The sequence below is a fragment of the Crocodylus porosus genome, unplaced genomic scaffold (assembly GCF_001723895.1).
Source record: "Crocodylus porosus isolate Cpor-Errol unplaced genomic scaffold, CroPor_comp1, whole genome shotgun sequence".
Lineage (NCBI taxonomy): Eukaryota > Metazoa > Chordata > Crocodylia > Crocodylidae > Crocodylus > Crocodylus porosus.
Genome location: NW_017728949.1, coordinates 24,115,761 through 24,133,806, shown reverse-complemented (window position 1 = coordinate 24,133,806; position 18,046 = coordinate 24,115,761). Strand labels below are relative to the sequence as shown.

Sequence of the window (18,046 nt, the reverse complement as noted above, 5' to 3'; positions counted from 1 at the left end):
TTGACTGCATCCCCACACTGCCGGCCCATGTTCATCTTGGAGTCAATGATGACCCCAAGATCCTTTTCTGCCTCTGTACTGATGAGAAGGGAGTTCCCCAGCCTGTAGGTATGGTGCCGGTTGTTCCTCCCCAGGTGCATCACTTTGCACTTGTCTGTGTTGAATCCCATCCTGTTCTTATCTGCCCACCCCTGTAACCTGTCTAAGTCTGATTGTAGCCTATTCCTCCCTTCTAGCGTGCCCACATCCCCCCACATCTTAGTGTCATCAGCAAATTTGAACAGGGTGCTTTTTAGCCCCTCATCCAAGTCACTGATGAAGATGTTGAACAGTGCGGGTCTGAGGTCCGAGGCCTGCGGAACCCCACTGCCCACATCCCTTCAGGTTGAAAATGACCCATCCACTACCACTCTCTGGGTGCAGCCCTCCAGCCAGCTGGTGACCCAGTTGACTACTTAACGCAGGACAAAGATCCTTGACTAGTCATTTCTGTCATAAACCTCCATCAAAAGCACATAATGTCTCAGTGTGATGAAACATGCAAGCTACACATAAAATAGATAGTGTAGTGTGAAAAATGATGGAATAGTGTGCTTGAACATCATGAATTTGGGCATGGCTGCATTATTCAAAAATGACGAAGCCATTAATGAGTTAAACCTGCAGTCCCAAACAAGTGCTTGTTAATCTTTTACCACTCTGAATCACTGTGTATTCCTCATAAGAAATAAGCTTTATATATTTAAAGAACCTTTTGTGCAAGGCCCAACTTATTTGCACATTCTTCCACTGGTCAAGCCCTGCTTCCTTGGTATTATAAGTGTAATTATACTGCTCTTTAACAAAGAGAAAAATTCAAAATAGCAAAATGTAAGTTAATTTACTTTTCTTCAGACAATAATTTTCCATCTAATAGGTGGAACAGTATCTGAAACAGACCCTTAGGGTCTGGCCTTTTAGTATTTAGGACCCCTTTACACATTACATGTATTACGCAATTACCTAGTTAATTGTGCAATTAATTTAGAATGGCTACATATGCAAATTAACTGTGGCACCTTATAAAAGTCCAACCAGCTATAAAGTTACTTATGGAAAATGTGTAATAACTTTATAGCTGGTTTCTATCCAGCTTTAATTTGCACATGCAGCCTGTGCCCCTGTGGCTGGGAGCTCCAGGAGCTGATCAGCGCTCCAAGCCACAGGGGCCCATGTGCACCCTGGACCCTTGAAGCCCCCAGCTGATGGTGGCCACCAGCTGTGAGGGCGCTTCCACAGCTGAGAGATTGCAGCAGCTGTATCTCCCAGCCCCAGGGATGTGTGGCCTCTAAGGCTAGAAGCCCCATCAGCTGAGGGGGCTTCCGGCCACAGGAACTTGCTTTTTGCTGGTGTATGGAAAACCCAGAATTGCCCCTGCACTGGCAATAAAGCATGAGGGTATCTGATTTGAGATTGTTTGGGTTATGCATTAAATCCCATCATGCCTTTACCTACACATGCAGAGGGGGGCCTTAAAAGTGCTCTATGCCAGACAAAGCCCCATTGGAGAAGCACTCGTGACTGCTAAACTTCCCTTCTGCACTACAATATTTCTTTTATTTTTAGTCCTGAAGGTTTGTAAAATTATGGATATTACATCTGCTATATGAATAAAACCCATCCCAGATCTCAGACCAGTACAGTCTGGAGGCTGGATTAAGACGATATGCACATGGATTATAATAAATAATGGCTTGCTAAAAATTTAGAAACTTTATGGCTAGACTCCCTGCAGTGATTTGTCCTAGGCATTTTTGTAAGTCTAAGAATGAGACCCTCTTTTGTCAAAATTCATCAATGGCCATTTTTTAAATACAGGGGGAGAAAGGGTGACAAATACCTTGAAGGGAACCTTAAGCTTGCAGTGGGGTAAGAGAAAACAAAAATTAGGAAGTGCCCAAGTTATATTCTACATATGCTATGGGAGAACATGGAAAGGAATTTGGAGAAAGAAGGAAAAGCAAATCATAAATGTTGATAAAATCTGTGACTTTTCCCAAAATTTCCCCTGATAAATGTGTTCTATAGGAGATATTACTGAGAATATTATCTCAGAAAAAGCTGGTCCCTTAAAAAAGTGAATATAGGGACAGTACTATCTTACTGTGGAGTAAGTAACTGCTGAAACCCATGTGTGGAAAGTGACAGGGGCTGGCTGGGCACAAGGGTGCTAAAGTGTGGGGGCTGTCTGATGACTAGCCACACAGTTCTGCAGGTTCTTCACCTTTGTACCCCAGTCAGCCCCACCACCACCCAGAGCCTAGGGCTAGCCCCTGACACACCCTGCCAGCCTGGGGCTGCTCTGCCCCAGCTCAAAGCGTTGCTGTCCTGGGTGCACATGCAGACAATGCGCCCAAGAGCAGTGTACGCTAGCTCAAAGTGCTCTGGAGCATATTGTGTCACATAAATTGTATGTGTAGATGTACCCACTGTGTGTAAATTTAAGCTTATGTGCACCTCTTTGCAAGGCCAGGACTTTATTTTAAATCAAATCTGTTTTAAGACTCAGCAGCAGTTTTTAGGCAAAACAGCTACTTCATAGACAAGATGCAATTCTAAGATTCAAATGTGTACATGTACTCAGGTCCGCATCCAGCCCCACACATTGTACAGATTCAAGGTTGCTTCTGGGTCATTATCAGGTTGCTTATTCAGTGGCAAGAAAATTTAGGTTAACTTTAAATTAAAGGTTCATAACAAGCAAACCTTTGTACATGTATTACAAAAATATCAAATAATTTTTAACAGTTGGACACATTTCACTCCTTGTTCATGAACTTTCTTACATTCAGATTACAATTTTCTTTAATTTATCCATTCTTCAAAGTGAATCATAAATAGTTTGTTCTAATAAATCTTGGGCTATAATTTACCGGGGGAAGAGCAATTAATTCTAATTTCAGGTTCTGTGCTGTTTTTATGCGATACAAATTTCACACGTTATTTTCCTAGTATCTGTTGGAATAAAAACAATTTGCAGAATAGGTATCTAGTATAAATATTTATGGTCATAAACATTACTGTTTGTTTATATTTGATGTTTCATAGAACATCCCTGCCAATAAACTCATTTGGTAGAATAATTACAGCAGGAACACACACACACACACACACACACACACACAAATCCGCACACACTTCAGTGAATATCCACAGAAAACGTCTTCCACTGTTCAACCAAACACTGTTCTGTTTACCATTAGGCTCACAATTTACATGTTAGGAATTTTTGCAACAATTTCTGCAGAGTTTAACTCCTGGTAATTTTTGAAAGCTACCATACAGAAGCAATGTAAAAGTGAGAAAGCTTAATACTCACTGAACTTCAAAGTTAAGTCTTATTTTTCACCTTGAAACGTTATGGCTTGAAAAAATAATTTTGTTATTTTGTTAGTTTTTGCTATTTTGTTTAAGTTTGTTTAAGGATTAAACACACTAATTATTCCCTTATGGGTAAATAACTCCTATTACCATTAATAGGAAGTACACATATGCATCCAAAGGAGGATTAACCCTTAGTCTCAGAATTCCCTGGCTTTTAGGTGGAACCAAACTATAAGCCTTATTTAGAGATTTAAATGTATTCAATATTTACGGCATATCTACTTACTGGCCTGGATTTCTCAATTACATTTGATAAATATTATTGTAATTCCAGTAACTAGGATAAAAGTGAGGATGATAGTGACCTTTACATATTAAAATATAATTAGTATGACAGCACAGGGTATTATAATCATAGGTGGCTGTAAAAAACAATAGCTAAGATTTTCAGAAATATGGATCTAAAATTAAGCTCTTAAATCCTTACAAAGCAACATGAGTGGCTAGATTTTCAAAACTGCTAAGCACTCAGCACGTCCTATTGTCTACAACAGGGATGCCAGAACTTTTACTTCAGAACATCAGAACTTTTAAAAGTATGGCTAGTTATTTTGGTGCCTTTGTAAGGAATTAAGGGTTGGGATTTCCAAAAGGGAATTCATTGGGAGTTGGGTCCCTATATCCCCTAAGTTCTTTTAAAGTCCCACCCAAGAGCCATTTTTGAGAATCTATGCACCTTTCCACCTTTTAAACACAGGTCCACAATTCAGATAAAGCCCACTTCAAAGGTTTATACTAAATCATTATGTACATAAAATAACAACCAAACAATTAAGAGACTTACAGCTAAATGCAAAGGGCTTTTAGTAGCTGCTGAGTCCGACTCCTCCAACATATGGTTGTTTTTTTCCAGCAGCTAAAAGGGAAAAAAAAAAAGAAAACTTTTAAAACATCTTTGTAAATCCTAACCACTGTAGTGCTGTGTGTGTAAGAGCAACCTAAATCAAACTAAGTGAAATAAGATTCAATTTGTAAAATGAGATTTGGGTAATGTTAGGTGAGAGAGAGCAGTATAAAAATATTTGTCAGATCTATTATAAAGCAACTAAATACCAGGAACAACTAGGACAGAAGTATCAAACATATAGCCTGGGGACCATATCCAGCCCATGGAGCCCTGTGATCCAACCCACAGGTCATGGACCAACCCTGTGCACAACATGCAGCATGTAGAGCTGGTCTAGTACACTGCAAGCGCTGCACACAGTGCAGGAGATTAGCCTGAGACATGTACTGCATGTGGTGCCCATGCTGGACTGGCCCTGAGTGCTGGCTCCAGGGCTGGTTTGGATCTAGCTCTGCTCCAGGGCTCATGTTGCATGTGGCACAGGGGCTGGCACAGGGAGCCCCATGTGCTGGCTCTGGCACTCATGGACAGCCTACAGCCCAAGTAGGGCCAGCATGTGCTGTACTCAACATATGGGGCTGGACCAGCCACACATGTTGTACATGGCCCAGGGGGCCAACATGGGGTGGGTGCTACATGTGGTGCACAGCCAGATCAGCCCTGCATGTTCATTCCAGCGTGTGACCCTGGTTTGGTTTGTAGACTGCCACAGTGAAGCAAGATGAGTTTGCCACTGCTGGAGTAGAGAATTTAGAATGGTAATATTCAACAGCACCCTACTACAAGGATAGAGCTGAAACCCCTCTAAGAAACCTATTTCTGTACAAGAGGCTTTTCAGTGCTCTGCATTCAGAATACTCCACTGTATATAAAACAGATACGATTTTATAGTGAACAATTATGTAAAACACATGCAAGAGCTAAATTCAAATCTGGTTCCAACTGATATCCAGATTTCCAACGACTTCAGTGGTGGCATGTTTGAACCTGTTTTGCTGTTGAGTGAATATGCATAGAATCAACTTGCAGGGATGTACTGGTTATTGGTTTTGGTTTTCTTAAAAATATTTGGATACATGCAAAGCCTCATATGCAGCTAGAGCACAAAGGTCTGCATGTGAGAATTTGTAGTTTTTTTATCACCTGGCAATGACCTCTTGTACTAAATTCCTGTCGTAGTTTGATTTTTTCTCAAAGTGAGAGTGGATAACTTCCATTTTCAATAACTAGCACACAGAAAATAATGCTTTCTTAGCTGTTTTTCCTTCATCGATATTTATAAAAGGTTTTAATAAGTCATGAATAACTTCTTGACTTGACTGCCTTCCCAAAATATTTTTTTTTCAAATTATTCTCCACAATTAAGTTAAAATTCATTTAACCCCCACCTTGGACATCGTTGCCTTCAGAACAGTCCTACTGAGATCAGAGGAACCGTCTGTGTAGAAAGACTACAAAACCCTGAGTCCAAATTATAAATTATAATTGTAATAAGACTAATACATATATGATTCATTTGTATATATCAAAGCAGGAATTACCTCTATAACGACAATCATCCAAAACACAGCACACCCTCAGCATTTACACACATGCCAAGGACAGCACATCCAACAAAAGCGTGAACATTTATATAGCATCTCCCCATCCACAAGAACACCAAAGGCCTTTATAGACTTGCCAATTAGGATAATCTCATTCACCATCCGGATGGATTAGATAGGTTATCCTCTCTGAGAACTTGTGGAGGTTCAGTGATGTTCCAGATAACTGGAAAAGGGTGAATGTAGTGCCCATCTTTAAGAAAGAGAAAAAGGAGGATCTGGAGAACTACAGACTAGTCTTATCTGAATACCTGGAATGATAGTAGAGCAGGGCCTCAAGGAATCTAGTGGGAAGTACAGAGAGGAGAACAAGATGATCAGGAACAACCAGCATGGATTCCCCAAGACCAAGTCATGCCTAACCATCCTGATTTCCTTTTATGATTAGAAGTGACAGGCTCTGTGAAAGCAGGGACAGCAGTGGCTGTGATATACCTTGACTTTAGCAAGGCTTTTGGCACTGTTTTCCACACCATTCTTATTAATAAGCTATGGAAATATAGATTAGATGGAAGTACTGTAAGGTGGATACATAACTGGTTGGTTCATCATGCTCAATGAGTAGTCATCAATGGTGCAATGTCTAGTTGGGAGGAAGTGTCCAGTGGAGCTCCCCATGAGTCTGTCCCTGGTCCAGTATTGTTCAACATCTTTATTAATGATTTGGACAATGGGACTGAGTGCAAGCAAAGTTGTGGATAATAGTAAGTTGGGTGGTGTTGCGGATACTCTGGAGGGCAGAGCTATGATCCAGAATGACCTGGACAGACCGGGGAAATGGACCATAATCAATCAGATGAGATTCAGCAAGAGTAAGTCCCAAGTCCTGCACTTGGTATTGAACAGTTGTACATAAAATGCAGACCTACAAATGACTGGCTAGGCTGCAATACTGCAGAGAATTACAGTAGACTACAAGCTGCATATGACCCAGCAATGTGCTCTTACTGAATATAAAAAAAAGAAAGAAAAGAAAAAGCCAACATCATACTAGGCTACATGAATAGGAATGTCACTTGCAAATCCAGGAAAGTTACTCTATTCAGCTTTGGAGAAAAGACTGAGATGGGATTTGATAACAGTTCTCACATACCTGAAAGGTGATTATAGAGAGGATGGAGATGGGCTTTTTCTGTGGCTATAGGGGAGAGGGCTAGAAGCAATAGCCTCAAGCTGCAGCAGAGGAAATTCAGGTTGAAAATTAGGAAAAGGTTTTTCACTCTGAGGGTGGTTAAGCATTGCAACAGGCTACCTAGAGAGGTTGTAGAATCTCCATCCTGGTTAGACAGACACTTGACTGGGACAGTTCACTCAGGGAAGGTCCTACTGTGAATGGGGGCCTTGTTGCCAGCTTTGGCCATTTTTAAGGGGCACAGGGCAAGCTGCAAAATTGTAGCTGTACATAAGGTGCCAAAGTCTATTTCTAAGTGACCACAGTGTGAACCTTAGCAGATGTGACAACTAGCTTGATCAGCAAAACAAAAGAAGCCATCAGACAAACAATTTAAAAAAACACAAGGCCCAAAAGGAGAAAAGGGAAGACCATATATTAAATAATCCAAATACACTATATTATAGCCTTATCTTAAAATAGTAGTGGTGATTGATGTAACCAAATGTATTAGATGTTATTTTGCTACAACAGATATATTTTTGTTAGAGATGTTTAGACAATTTGTAAAAACAAAAAAAAGCCTTGTTAGAGAAAACTATAAACTAAGGTAAAGAAGAAACAGGCCAGTGTTAAACAGCACTCTACAATGTGGAAGGAAGAGAGATAAGAAACCCTCCCTTTTTTGTTTCCAAGTGTAACCCAGGTGCATCCAATATATGCTCCCCTCTATGAACAGAAGGGATAGATAGCTAGGCAGTAGTGCTGTGAGCGTGATCTGCAAATGCAAACCAGCTCCCTCTATTCCCTATAGAGTCAGACCAGGACAAGGAATGCTTAACTATATACCAATTTATTAATATTTACAGGGAACCATCAAAAGATAAGTATAAATATACACACAGATATTTACACAAAATATGCGACTATAGACCTTATTCTCTATATACATATATATGATAGTTTACCACCACAGGGACTTCAAATAAGTTGCAGGTGAACACAGGTAAGTAATAGGGAAGGGTCCCAGCAGGGCCCCAACATAGATCATACACTCTAAGTTCTAATAAACAATAAACTTACAAAATATAAAGGGGCAATATCACAAAATATAAGGCACTCTCTTACAAAATATAAGGTGCATAAACATCAAAAATAAACCTGACTCTTTAAAAGTCCCCAAAGCCCAAGCTGTTCTTAAGGCCTTGGCTGCGCTTCAGTGACTAGTGGAAAGGGAAAACCCTAATGCCGCTTGGGCCTTCCACAAACCCCAACGAGGCTTATAAACTCAAAGGGGCCCTTGCCCCCTGGGACCTCCCCTCCAGGAGCGCCTTACTAACCAGGAGGAATTTCTCCTCCCCTGTGGGAATCCTTTTCCCCAGCAACTCATGACTCCAAGGGCGAGAGTGAGTGGTCCTTGGCCCCTCAGGCACATTGCTTTTTGCTTGCAGGAGCCTCCAGAGCCTTTAATTCATTCTGGACTGCTCACACGCTTGGAGCCCTGAGCACCGTCATGGGCTCCCAGGGACTTTGCCTTCTGCTCAGGGTTGGAAGTCCGGGCCACCTCATGCAACACTGGGACTCAGTCTACTCCCAGACCCTCTGTGCAGCGTTGTCTGCACTGGGCTGCTGGCTCTGAGCCAGGGAGGCCCAGACCTGAGCTGCCACAAGTGTTTCCCAAGGTCCTGATCCCTCTGAGACCGCTCTGTGCCATGCTATCAGTACCGACTGTCCGGCCCTGTTCCAAGGGTTGCAGGCCTGAGCCACCTTGAGTGGCTCCTAGGGTCCTGCTCCATGCACTGGCCTGTGCACCACATTCCTGGCCACATGCCAGGGGTTTCAGACCCAAGCCACCTCAAGCAGCTCCCAAGGTCCTGCTTCCTCCTGGATCCTCTGTCCAGCGCTGCCTGCACCGATCCCGAGTTCCTCAGCTGCAGGCTGGGGATGTGACTGCTTGTTGCTCCTGTCCAGCAAAAAGGTCTTTGGGGCAACAGCTCTGCCCCACTGGCCAGCTCTTGTCAGCTCTTCTTTTTGCCCGTTCTCTTCTCTGTCCTTTGTCACAGCCACCCATGTTCCAGGCACACTGCTCTTTAATACCCTCTGAGGGCTCTACCCCCAGATTACAAACAGACCAATCAGGTTGAAGCAGGGTGCAGGCTTCAAATAGGTCCGGGTTCTCTGCCTTGCCCTGGGTAGGGGTGGGGCAAGCCCCACCCCAGCAATCGCTTGATTGGTGGAAGGGCTCCACTAATCACAATGAAGATTCTCTGAGCCTGGGACATGCCGGGCAACTATCAGTAAGCCTGCCACACAAGAATATAAATCCCACTTGACACCTTCCAAATCCATAAGAGATTTGGTTTAGTCCAGTTCCAAAAGTTTCAATAAAAACTTGTTTAAAAAATGTAAACAAAACCAATCAGAGATAAATTTATCACAATATTAGAACCAGCCATCTATAAATATTGGGCATAGGTGGAGGGAAATTTGAAAAACTCAGCAAATTCAAGAAGACTTACTTGCAATCTGCATGGCAACCTCCTTCCACTCTTGAGTCCCACCCCCAGCCAGTATAGGTGAGAATCTATGTTGTGCTGTTACAGGTAGCTAGATAGATGTGAGGATAAATGTTTGCTTACATGTTTTAAAGTGCAAGCAAATAAAAGACTGGTCTGTAGACCGGTTTCTGCCTCTTTTATCAGTAGCCTACCTACAAGATTACCTGTAAGATGGGTAACAGCCTGGACTGGATGACCTCATGAGGTTCCTTCCAGACCTACTTTCCTACAATCCGATGACACGCATCAGCAACATAAAAGGCCAAAAAGTAAAACAAGATAACTTGTCCCCCTATAGTGTCAAAAGAAATACAGGCAAACAGCTGGTGCTGATGGTGATTATTTAACATTAGTACTTAGCACCGCTGGCATGCATGATACTTTACACTGGAGTTAAAGAGACAGTTTCTGCTCTGAGAGGAGTATGCTGGAGAAATAATGGCAAACAAAGGTTAAGAAAGAGAGTAGGAAGTGACTGCAGTAAACTAATGGGGCTGCTAGCATGACAAGCAACCCAATGTTTGTTCTTTTCATAGCTGTGCATTTTTTTTTATTATAGGGTGTTAACTGACAGACTGTGAAAATAGGTGGGCTTCTAGGAGTAAAGGAAGGATTTGTGGCAGAAAGGCAGAGAGGTTAGAGCTGTACAGCACCGTAAAGACACGCACATGGAATCAAATTCCTCCCTGCTGTAACTGCATTAACTTTAACAGACTTGTGTGGAGGATGAATTTGACCAACATAATTCCCCAAGATTGCTTACCATTTACTTGTAAAAAGCCAGTCATGTGTCACAAGTTTTTATTAGACAAAGACATGCATATGAAGAATTCTACTGTAATATAAGAGAAGTATGTGTTGATTTTGTAATTATTATGTTTTAGAAATGCCAGGGCTGAGAAAGAAATATGTGTTACTGAATGTATGTTGTTTCTGGAAATGTATCTTACTGCTGGATACTCAATCTCAGTGCAGAATAGCACATGATATATTCCTTGCAATTGTGGGCCTATATCATGCTGTTTGATTCTGAAATCCAATCCAACTCAAAGTTTTCAGAAAACTTGGAATAGGGTTTGCACGTTTCAGCATAGGCCTACCTCCAGCTTTTACACTGTCATTCCTTTTATAGTATTCTTCAGTCTTTTATAAAATATCCTTATTTATATATATAATCTGCATTTCATGACAGCTAGGGTTATTTTTAAACTGCCTGTTGGATACGTCTATTCCAGTAGTCAGCAACATACAGCCTTCAGGCCAGATCTAACCTGCAAAGCCACTGGACCCAGCCCTTGCAGCTGAAGGGCTTTGCCTGTGCCCACACCCATACATGTACTGAGAGCAGACACTGCTGAGAAGTCAGCAGTGCAGACACTGTTTGCAGCTGCCCAGCCTTAGTGCAGCTCCACACTGGCAGGAAGGTGCATCTGTGCTGCAGCTGGAGAGTTGGGAGGCTGGGAGGAGTAGCAGCAGCATAGACAGAGCTCCCAGTTGCCTGGCCCTGCTATAGATTCAGGGAAAGCTTCCGCCCATGAAGCAGTGCTGAAGCTACCTGATTTGCATCAGGCTGGACCCAGGTTGTTCTGGCCTGTGGCTTGTTAAAGATTGCCGGCTACTCATCTGTCTTATTTGTAGAAATTTCCCACTGAACACCGACTATATCAAACAGATTTTCAGAGTGTAGCTACTCTTTAATCTGAATATTCAGTTACTAGCTCTCAATTTTATAAAATATTCTCTTAAGTGAATAAATCTGACTTCCATTTACTCCTGTGGGTAAATAAACCCTTTAAAAAAAAAGAAAGAAAAAAAAACAACTACTAAGCCTTCCCATTTAACACTATCACTCACTCCTCAGACTTTAAGCCCTCCAAAACAAAAGACTGGTTTGTCACTTTTTTAATTAAACCCATCTCTTTTTTGGGGCATCAAATCACCACTTAAGAATCAAAACCTTAATACAGAAACATCTCTTTGTATGTTAGGAGGCCTTTAAAGTCTTTTTTTACACAAGGCTTTTGCACAGATGTCTTTACAGGAAGGAAAAAAATAAATTAAAAGTTTCCTGAATGAAGACTCTAGAGGAATAAACTACATGCAACTGGAGAGCTTCCACAAAAGGCACTTAGATTACTATGGATTTAGCTTAATGAGCTTACTACCCAAAATGCTAAACATGAACTCGATGGTAAACCTAGTAGCCCTCAGATACATAGCCAGAAAACACAAGATGAGAAATTATAAGGGTGAACAAGCTTAGACGTACAAAGACATGCCAATAATCCTCAAGCACATCTTGCCAAATATAACTTTCCCTAATAATTAAAGCAAAATTATCACAGGGATTCTATGGAATTCAACATTACATCCATAAAACGGGGGAAAAGCCAGGTCTATTTATTGTGTAAGTGCCTCTTAAGTTAACGTTTTGTCAGTATTTCAACAACTTAAAAACGTGTCCGTAATAAATTATATTTAGTGCCACAGACCAATTCATTTCCCATAAGACCAACCAAAAATGATTAGGGGTCAATTATTTTTGGTTACTATTGGCCTGGTCTGGATTAAAACTAGTGACTTGGACGTGAACAGCTCCACCTATCCTATTGCCAATCTCCTGAACATAGTTGATAATGTTTCTAAAGCTTAGTTTATATGAAATTTGAGAGGTGTCAATAACATGACATTATAAATATGCAATATACATGAAACAGTAATATTTTAAGTGGTCAGGATACCCACTCATTTTCTGAATTTTCCCCAATATAATCCTTCAGTTGTTACATGACCATTTTAAATTCATTTGTCTATTTACCAAGAGTTAGGCAAAAAAAGGTTTCTTTTTCTCTTGCACACTTATTCCAACCCCTTAATTCTCCCTCTCACCATGCACACCCAGGGCCTCCACTGCTTCAGGGGTTGTGTTTTAGCACAATATAAACAATGTGGAAATTAATTTGGTTCTCTCTCTGCTATCATTCAATAACTCTGTGAAGAGGGTATATTAGGGTTCTGTCTCTTAACTCCATATCCTGATTAATAATACAATTCTAGCTATTTTTTAACAAAGGGTTCTTTACTGACATTAGGACAGTTTGCTGCCTGCTTTCATTCTCTGGCTAGAATAATGGCTTATAATCAATTTTTAAAGACTTTTTTCTGGCTCATATGTCACATTAATGGCTCAGGATTGTTTATATGCTTTTCCTAGTGGACTACAGCATGTTCTAAAATCTAGTTCTGGTAAAAATAAGTTGCAACTCCACACACAGCATCTCCAGAATTTAAAATCACCTTTATACAGAAATGTAGATGAGTGGTTTTGTCATACATAAAATTTTTAAAGCAGACAACTGAAAAGAAGTTCTCAGAAGCAATTTCAACCCAGAGCAGTGATAGGTACTAAAGCAAATTCTAAAACAGACAAATACATAATTCTATACAATAATCCTATACAAGGTATTGCAAGTGTGAAAGCAACAGTATACCAAATTGTATGCACTAAATGGGTTACAGGTTTGATTCCCACTGAACTGTGGTTCCACTGCAAGTTACACCCTTCTACAAACTACAGCAAATTGCTCAGATTACATTTGAACATGAACATTTTAAACATTTGAACTTTTTTCAATTAGTATGATTAAGATTAATTGCATAAAGTAGCAGACCTCTAGGCAGATGGGCATCATTAGATAATCTTGCAGTGACATTTATTTTGAAAGGGTGTTGACCAAATGATATATGGAAATTCTGTCACACATGGAGAGCTAATCAGAAGGCAATTAAAACAACTGAAATAGTAAGACAATGCACTTCTGCAATAATTATGCCTGGATATAATTTCTGACACAAGGTCATCCAACAGAAGCAATTAGTTGTGATTGTTTTAATGTCATTTCAAAACGAAGCAAAAATGTTTGATCGACATGTAGCTCTGAGTCTGATCCCTCTCTGCACTCCAATTGTTAAGACACAGGCACTAGCTACACTGCAAGGGTTGTAGAAAAGCATGCTTGCCAGAGCTGAATTTAAAGAGTTTTTGCTAGCAAAGTGTTAGCAGTTTCCTTGGCTGACATAGGTAAGCCTGAACATGGCTGTCAGAGGCTTTAAACTACATAGGGCAGGCCCAATAGATCAGACAGGGATTAGTTTCTCTTCCATTTTACGACAACAAATGGAGGAGATATTTTAGCCTTAGAATTATTCTAACTCAATGGGCTAAAGGTAATTTGGGAAATTATATAAATAGCACATCAGTAAATGGGGATAAGGGAGTGTAGGCTGCTTGAAATGGTAAAGAAAAATACTACCAGAAAAAGCAGCGCTTTACTTAGACCTGGCTCTGCAGCATCTGTATAGATCAGATGCTTCAGAGGGGCTTTTTGATTCAATCAGCTATTAGATAAAAGCTCCAAAAATAACTCCACTGAAGCACCTGATCTATACAGGTGCTGCAAAGCTGGGTCAAAGTAACGTGCTGCCTCTTTTGGGTATCTGTTGGGCTCACTTTGGAAATGTGCTGAATTTAAAGTGATTTTTGGTTTTTTTCCATGTCTGCAAGAAGGCAGGTTAGAGAAGTGCAGCAGTTTATTTTAACTCAACCAAATGAAAACTAAGGAAAGCCCCAGTCTAGGAAGGAAGCAGTCATTTGAGTGTTTTTCTGAAATCTTAAAATAGGTTGATCCTTGGTTGAGTCACGTTCACCCACACCAGTGACTTCCCAAATTAAGCTAAAATTTTAAACAGGTACCAAGACAAGCTTGCACCCATTTAATTAGACTGATTTCAGATTAATGTATAAGCAAAACCTGTACAACAATGAGCATGAGCCACCAATGTGATGCTGTAGCCAACAAGGCAAACAAAACACTGGCATGCATCTACCGATGCATCTCAAACAAGACTAAAGATGTCATCCTCCCGCTTTACTTGGTCTTGGTGAAGCTGCAGCTGGAGTACTGCATCCAGTTCTGGGAACAACACTTCAGGAAGGATGTGGAGGAGCTTGAGAGAGTCCAGAGAAGGGCTACGCATATGGTTAAAGGTATGGAGAGCAGGCCATACAATGAGAGATTGAGAGATGTGGGTCTGTTCAGTCTAGAGAAGAAAAGACTCAAAGGGGACTTGGTCAAGGGCGCATATCAGGGACTAGGAGAATGTCTATTTGCCAGGGCTCCCCAAGGGAAGACTAGGACTAATGGTCATAAGTTGCTAGAAGACCGCTTTAGATTAGACATAAGGAAAAACCCGAGTGCCCGGGGTCTGGAATAGACTCCTCCTAGAAGTCGTACAATCACTTACTCTGGATATCTTCAAAAAACGTCTGGACACTCACCTTCCTGGAGTCATGACCCCAACAGTCTTTCCTGCCCACGCACAAGGGGGTTGGACCAGGTGATCTCAAAAGGTCCCTTCCAGCCCCTAATATCTATAAACTTCTCTAGTATGGACGCAGCTTAAACTGGGGAACGAACACTGATGCCTGAAGAAGCTATAGAGCTCGGTGGGAATTTTCCTGTTCAATGAATATTTCCAAGATTTCAAACTTTTTTTCCCCACTTCCTCAAAAACAGAGGCTTTTCAAAGCTTTTCATGAAAAATGAGAGAGAGAAAAACCTGCTCAAGAATGAGGAATAACTAGGTTCAGCTTCTATTAGTTCCTGGTCCAGGACCTAAATCTCTGACTCCCACACCTCAGATGAGTGCTTTGGCCACTTGGCCACTGGTTGGTTAGAAATCGGTTTCACTCTTTCCTATTGGAGCTGTTCCACTTCACAAAATAATACATGTTCCTTGGAGTAAGGAGCCAGTGTTTTTTCACTCTCACATCCTTTGCAAGCACCACAACCAATAAATAATAATCTATACAAAGCTGAAGAGTTTCCATAAGAGAATGAGAGGAACCCATCCCAAACTAGCCAGTATAATACTCACTAGGAATGTGGGAGATAAAGGTTCAAGTTCCTGGTCAGAAGCCAAATGCAGCATTATTTTATCATACGGAAAATGTGCTAATCAATACATGCAATTGATCCAAAGTTCTGAGGAAAAAATACAGTGATTGATTTTCCTAGCAAAATCTTGAAACCTAGTCTTTAAAGAAGTCAGGAGGTTTGTTTTAAATAATTAAAAAAAAGGAGAAAAGAAACATGCATTTGTTTGAAGTATATAGCATGCTGGTTAAGAAATAATGGCTGCTCTGTTCAGTTTTCATCAGAGTGAATATAAGAAATTGTGTAATAACAACAGAATATCAGAATATACAACATGCAATCTTCTTTATTTACTTGCTACTAAAATGGAGTTTTGCTTCCAGTTTGATTAAAATGGCAATCAGTACAATTAAAACACAACTAGGAAAATATGGTGGTGCTCTTCTCTGCAAGTTTTTCATGTTAGTTCCTGGCTGTATACAAAATTGTACTGCACATTTGGCATGAACAGAACTATAAATTAAGACCTGAGCCTGCAGGTTCTGCTCTTGGGGCAAATGAGACTACTTATGACTGCAAGATGGGGCTCACAATAATGGATTTAAACTTCATTGGAATAAAGGAGGGGAACGCGATGAAAAATGAATGCGTGACTCACCTGTGTGTCAACATAAAGCTTTAAGTACTTTTCCATGCTAAAAATTATTATTTTTATAATATATACATACACACATAGATATCATACACACTTTTTTTAAAGTTACAAACTCTTGACATTAGCTCAGTTTTCTTGTCACAAACTACAGAAACATAGAATTTCTCTGTCCTTGGATGTACTTATGTTAAAATAACAAAAAGAGTATAATTTCTCATCCAATGGCTGTGTTAAGTTGATAATTAGTTGCCTATGTGCTATTTAGAGGGAGCATGAAGGATTTATGTATGTAATTCTCATGCCTCCTAATAAGCATTCTAAGATTTACTTCCACATACACAACCAAGTGATAGGAATAGTAGCATAACCAGTGGGCAAGCAGGACATGAACCCTGGGCACTGGCTGAGAGGGCTGGAACTGCTGGAAAGGAGCTCGAGGGGCACCTTACCCTCCCATCCCCCATCTTCCCCCTACTCCCTACACTTGCCCTGCAGTGGTTCTGGCAACAGGACAACAGAGCAGTGGTGATGATGCAGGAGCAGCAACCAGAGGTTTGCTGCTGGTTGGGCAGATGACACCTTTTCTTGCCAATGAAAACCAGTGTTTTTTAGTCTCTGGACACAGGTCAATGGCAAACAAGAAAGTGACATCATCTCCAACACCAGCAAACCTCTGGCTGCTGCTTCTGCACTGGTGTCACACTGCCCTTCATGCTACCACTGCCTTTCATGCTACCAGAGCTGCAGAGGATGCAGAGAGGATAGCAGGTAGGCATAGTGCTGACCAGTCATACCTCCGGGAAGAAGATTCCCTGAATGCTCTTTTTGAAGCATCTGCATGCTGAAATGCTTCAATTTATATAAAATATTTACATAAAATTTATATTTTTAAATTTTATATTTTACACTATACATTGTCAATGCTTTTACAGAAGAGATTATTTTTGCCATATGGAAGTATTAGTGATACCGAATCACTGTAACTGTAACTTGACTCCAGTCAGAAACAAATCATTACTTCATTTGGTAAATTGCTTAATAAATATAATTAATTTATTAATTAAACATCAGAGGAGTTAGGTATTTGCCAGTTTTGTTCCACAGCTTGCTTACACTAGGATTTAAAAACTAAGATGAAAATGGGGTGAGTTTTAATAAAACAGTGAGCCACAAAAGTTTTCATTGCTTTAAAATGTATGATACATCAGTATGACTCATACTCTTCATCTCTAAACTTTGCTTCCTGGAGAGAAGGGCCACTGCAGTTAATGTTAAAAACATATAATTTTGCAAAGCACTGCCTTCCTAAACAACAGTATTCTTTTTGGTAAATGCACATGAAGAACAAATGCTCATCTGCAGGTTACCTTGCAGAGGGCTGAAGAAGTAGATTATTCTGTCTTTATTATATATATTTGGAATGCTAAAATGCAATTATGTTTATTATGCTGTAATTTTTCTACCATCATGAACTCAGGTTATGCAATCTAGCACTATTAAACCATTTTCATTTGGAATAGGATTTTGTCCATTAACAAAAACAGATTTGCAATCAAATTTTTAACTGTGACAATGTTTTTATAAAAGGGCTCTTTTCATCTTGCTTTTACAGTTCATCATTCTACCCACAGCTAGTCCTAGGAGCAGACCTGCCAGATTCCCCTTTCAAAATATTTTGAACATAACTCCAAGACAAATGCAGATAGGAAATACATTTTCTTCTAGATAAAATCTTATCTGCAGCAAGGCAGAAATGCTAACAGGGCCAAGCTTATACTTGGTACAGCTCCACTGGCTTGAGTGGTACGACTTGGAGGTCAGGAGCAGTGGGGAGAAGAGGGACACAGGCGCACGTGTGTCCTTCCCACACGTGTGCCTCCTTTCTGGACCCGGAGCGGAGGAGAGTGCAGCA

The 18,046-nt window shown here is 40.6% G+C and overlaps 1 protein-coding gene across 8 annotated transcripts in view; it reads right to left on the bottom strand.

The window, feature by feature from the left end:
• The window catches only part of ANKRD44 (ankyrin repeat domain 44), a 224,220-nt gene that overhangs the window by 34,147 nt on the left and 172,027 nt on the right, over positions 1 to 18,046 (bottom strand). For all 8 annotated transcript variants that reach the window (XM_019554076.1, XM_019554078.1, XM_019554082.1 and 5 more), the window contains exon 17: positions 4,208 to 4,279. In XM_019554076.1, the coding sequence (XP_019409621.1) occupies positions 4,208 to 4,279 (72 nt within the window). The remainder of the gene's footprint in view (positions 1 to 4,207; positions 4,280 to 18,046) is intronic.